The 5,000-nt window shown below is 43.9% G+C and overlaps 1 protein-coding gene across 1 annotated transcript in view; it reads left to right on the plus strand.

Moving 5' to 3' along the window:
- Positions 1-409: 409 nt before the first annotated feature.
- The window catches only part of LOC138946813 (uncharacterized), a 14,181-nt gene continuing 9,590 nt past the window's right edge, over positions 410-5,000 (plus strand). Inside the window, exons 1-3 of the mRNA XM_070318218.1 lie at positions 410-532; positions 1,109-1,324; positions 3,557-3,760. Of these exons, the coding sequence (XP_070174319.1) occupies positions 1,173-1,324; positions 3,557-3,760 (356 nt within the window). The 5' untranslated portion in view covers positions 410-532; positions 1,109-1,172. The remainder of the gene's footprint in view (positions 533-1,108; positions 1,325-3,556; positions 3,761-5,000) is intronic.

Here is a 5,000-nt window from a genome sequence, read left to right on the forward strand (position 1 = left end):
CGCACGCACGCCTGCACGCACAGAAGGACACGCACACACACACACACACACTTAAATTGAACACTAGAGTTTACCATGACTGTGCTACCTGTTCATAGTAGAGTTCTATACTTCTATACAAAAGTGGAACACTTCAATTTAGAGTGCTTTTTTTAATTAAAAAAAAAGTGTTTAAAAATAATTTTGTTTATAATTTTCTTTTTTAGAGGGCTGTTTTACACTTCGTCGTGCACAACCCCTGATCACCGCGACAAGGTAAACAGTAGTGCGGCAGTCAAGTGTATTCCGTATTGCATCTTGTTACTGTTCATCCTCACTGGGATAGTCGAGTGTTATGAAATTCAATAGAGACATTTTTTGGGTGACTGTTGTCTGCTCCAGATGACGTTTACAGGGGCAGGGGGGGGGGGGGGGGTAGTGTGTGATAAATAGGAAAACAAAACTCGTGTGGCGTCAGTGTGGCAGGCACGACACAGAGCTCTTCAGTCTGCGTTGCATTCTGCTCTGGTACATGGTGCCTGCTATCTCCTAAGTGCGTATTCCTACAGACTTTTTCCTCTGCTTTTCGTGTGCTTCTGTCTTTTATTGTTGAAAATGTAAGATAAATATTAAATAAAATAAAATGATATTTAATCGAAACCCTTTTGCAACCTAGCTGTTTTTAACTTTCTGTTCTCCCGTTCTTTCTTCTACAAAACTGGAAAATTAGGCTGTATCTTTTTTCCTGCATACACAAAAAGCTTTTTAACATGGGTAAAGAGGTTTAATACACAGTGCTTTATGATGAACAATTATTTTCTTAATTCGTAAATGTTTGCTTAACTTTGTACAGGAAAAGCTTGCCTGTGGATTCTCAACAGTTTGACAGAAAAGTAAAAATATTAACGAGCAACTGAATGTTTAATTGACTGAAACATTAGTTCTGCTATTTTGTTTTTCAATATCAAAACAACACTCTCAAAATGCAGTACGTCTGCGCTTTAGTATAATGACATAACTAAGACAACGTTGTCCTTTCATAAAATCTAGGCCTTCTACAGTATTTACTAATGAAAATGTGAAAATGTTAATGAGTTGTACGTCCTCGAGCTCGTCCTGTGTGTTCCAGTTGTGTTTCTGTTCAAGTTCTGCGGGTTTACAACTGATTAGTGTGTGCTCGACTCGGTCAAACAATGGGCCACTTGTCTGAGGTCATCGTCATTGCGTCAATCGTCCTCGCGGCGCTGTCATCCATGTGTCTGACGTCATCAGACCCGCTGACGTCACAGTGCGATACAATCTGCTGGGAGGAGAACGCCCTTTCTGATCAGTGTGTTGAAGACAGGTAGGTTCTTTTAAAAGAGCCGGGGGGAGGGGGGGGGGGGGAGGTCAAGTGATGATACATAAATTTTGTTTGTTTGCTTAACGCCCAGCCGACCACGAAGGGCCATATCAGGGCGGTGCTGCTTTGACATATAACGTGCGCCACACACAAGACAGAAGTCGCAGCACAGGCTTCATGTCTCAATCTGGTCTCACCCAGTCACATTATTCTGACACCGAACCAACCAGTCCTAGCACTAACCCCATAATGCCGGACGCCAGGCGGAGCAGCCACTAGATTGCCAATTTTTTAAAGTCTTAGGTATGACCCGGCCGGGGTTCAAACCCACGACCTCCCGATCACGGGGCGGACGCCTTACCACTAGGCCAACCGTGCCGGTTGATGATATACTGTTCAAAAAAAGAAACGCATAGCTTGTAATATTTGGTTAATTTAGTTATATGGCTACAAGGATATCCACCAAACTGCAGAAAATGTTTATCTGGTCGTCGACCTTTCGTCCATTGCCACAAGTGAGCTCTGCACGTGACGCATGCGTTATCAGTGGCTACAATGTCAAAATTGCTCATTTGGCATGACCACTCGTCATGCTTCAGTGTAATCTCGTGAAACTCGGGGAATATTGAGCTCTCACCATGTCTTCCAAAACCCATAAAAGCGGATTGTTCGCCACAAAGAAATCAGACGACAATTCAGCGACGAAAGATGGCCCGATTGAGCAGAGAAGACCGCCAAATTGCATTGGGTCGTTTACAAGCAGGCCAAAGTCAAAGTGCAATCGCCAGGCACTTCCACGTGTCCCAGAGCACCATCAGTAGACTGTGGGTCAGGTTTCAAGCCACTGGCTCCGTTGCTGACTTGCCACGAGCGGGAAGACCAAGGGCGACAACTGCTGCTCACGACCGCTTCATACGGCTCCGCCACCTCCGGAATCGTTTCCTGTCGGCCTCATCTTCTGTCCAGGCTCTCCCCGGGCCACACCGATTATCGGACCAGACCGTGCGGAACCGCCTGCATGAAGCTGGTTTGAGAGCTCGCAGACCTCACAGAGGAGCTGTCCTCACCCGCCGCCATCGCCAGAACCGAGTGCAGTGGGGCAACCAGCACCTTCGCTGGACCGTCCGGAATCACTGGAGACACGTGTGGTTCAGCGACGAGTCCTACTTCCTGCTCCAGCGACATGATGGTCGGAGGAGGGTCTACCGGAGAGTAAACGAACGTTACGCGCCCAACTGTGTGGATGAGGCACCCGTTCATGGTGGTGGAGGCGTCATGGTGTGGGGGGCGATCAATACCGCTGGAAGGAGCACCCTGGTGCACGTCCAAGGGCGCATAACTGCCCAGCGATACGTGGAGGAAATTCTGCGCCCACATGCCCTTCCTCTTCTGGCTGACCAGGATGCCATATTCCAGCAGGACAACGCTCGCCCGCACACAGCACGACTCACCACCCACTTCCTCACCGACCACCATGTCCAGGTGCTTCCCTGGCCATCCATGTCGCCAGACATGAACCCGATAGAACACCTCTGGGATGAATTGGACAGACGTGTGCGCAGGCGAGAAGAAGCGCCGGCAAATCACCGCGATCTATTGCAGGCACTTCAGGAGGAGTGGGACACCATCCCACAGCAAGATATCCGGCATCTGATCCAGTCCATGCCCAGAAGGTGCCGCGGGCAGTTGTTGCTGCTCAAGGCAGTCACACCCCCTACTGACTTGACAGCCTCGGCACCCAATCGTATTGATTGACTGATTGATTTGAAGATGCAAATGAACTGTGTGTGCATTCAACTGTGTCCATACCAAATTTCAAACAAATAATCTAAATATTGGATTTTCTGTTAATTTTTTCGAAAAATAAAACAAATTTGGCAAGTAGCAACTATGCGTTTCTTTTTTTGAACAGTATACATAAATGAATCGCATGGTTTGTTAACGAAGTTAGTCAGCAAGTCCGTTACACAGTTTCTCTAACCGTGCATCTGTTTGCATGAGAATATGATCAGAGGGTTTCAAATGGAAATCCACACCTCAAGACCTTTGGTAAGATTAATACTATGGTTTATAATGATGAATGTGCACAGACTGACGGTGTCACTGAGTGGTTCTGCACATGATGATTAAGTCAACGGGTGAAATAATCGCTTATAATTCAGTAGCCCGAACTTGCATTTGTCCACATGCAATCACGTTCACCTGGCAAAATGTAACTATGTCAACTGCTTGCAGGTGTTCAATCCTGAGAGTACATTCAAGAGCTCACCGGAAGTGTGAAGATGCATGCTGGGACACCGTGTCGCCGTGTCGACTCATGTGTAGTGAGCACAGTGTGAATGTGCTGACTAGGTGTGAAAACAGGTGTGCACGGAGGGGGGACAGTGGTGGCTGTCGGTGGAACTGTTTCACACACAACATGATGGTCATCAAAGCAAGGTCAGTGACCGCTCATCTGCCTTTGGCTACTGCAAAATGCTCGTTTGAGAACCCCTAACTCTTTTCTCGTTCTGTCCATTTTATTGTTATTATCAGTTATAATTATGAACTTTTTTTTCTCAAAATATCACAACAAAACTTTAGTAATCGATACAAAAATGAGTTCATCTTATTCTTTATCATTTCCTGAATCCAAAAATATATAGATCTATATGCCATGTTTACATACTCTGCAAATCAAATGTACTCACAATGAAAAAAACATAGGTTAATTAAGCACTATAAATGTTCCCATTCTACGCGTCGACGAGCTGGACCAGTCTGTCTTCGGGTTTAGGCTAGACAAGCCTTAGTACATGTAGTCTCGGTGTTGGCTGTTTTTTTTTAGTGTTAATCTTTTAGTTTCAGGCTGACAGATTGACTTAAGGGGTTACTTGTGTGTTCAAATCGCTCGTCAGAAACATTACACATTTTGTGCACAGGTTCCTCTAATCAATATGGACACATCTGTGCAAAGAAAAAAGGGGGTCGACGTATTAACTTTTTTTTTAGAATTTTTTTACTGGGGGTTGTCAAGTACGATTTTGCGAAAAACACTGCGATTTTTAACATGATCCCAACTGACATATTTAGCTCTACAAATAATAAATGAGACATTAGTTTGTGTATATAAATGAATGGAGAGTATAACTTTATCATAAAACGGTACTTATCAACGTGCATTTTCAGAAAATGATCGAGGTTTATCGAGGGCGTACACATAAAATTATCACTCCTTTAGTAGTAAAAACGTATTTAAAAAAAATTCGCGTGTGAGAAACATTACACATTTTGTGCACAGGTTTCTCTAAGCAATATGGACACATCTGTGCAAAGAAAAAAGGGGGTCGACGTATTAATTTTTTTTTTAGATTTTTTTTACCGGGGGTTGTCAAGTACGATTTTGCGAAAAACACTGCGATTCTTAAGGGGTTACTTGTGTGTTCAAATCGCGTGAAAGAAACATTACACATTTTGTGCACAGGTTCCTCTAAGCAATATGGACACATCTGTGCAAAGAAAAAAAGAGGTTGACGTATTAACTTTTTTTTAGAATTTTTTTACTGGGGGTTGTCAAGTACGATTTTGCGAAAAACACTGCGATTCTTAACATGATCCCAACTGACATATTTAGCTCTACAAATAATAAATGAAACATTAGTTTGTGTATATAAATGAATGGAGAGTATAACTTTATCAT

The sequence above is a fragment of the Littorina saxatilis genome, linkage group LG1 (assembly GCF_037325665.1).
Source record: "Littorina saxatilis isolate snail1 linkage group LG1, US_GU_Lsax_2.0, whole genome shotgun sequence".
NCBI lineage: Eukaryota > Metazoa > Mollusca > Gastropoda > Littorinimorpha > Littorinidae > Littorina > Littorina saxatilis.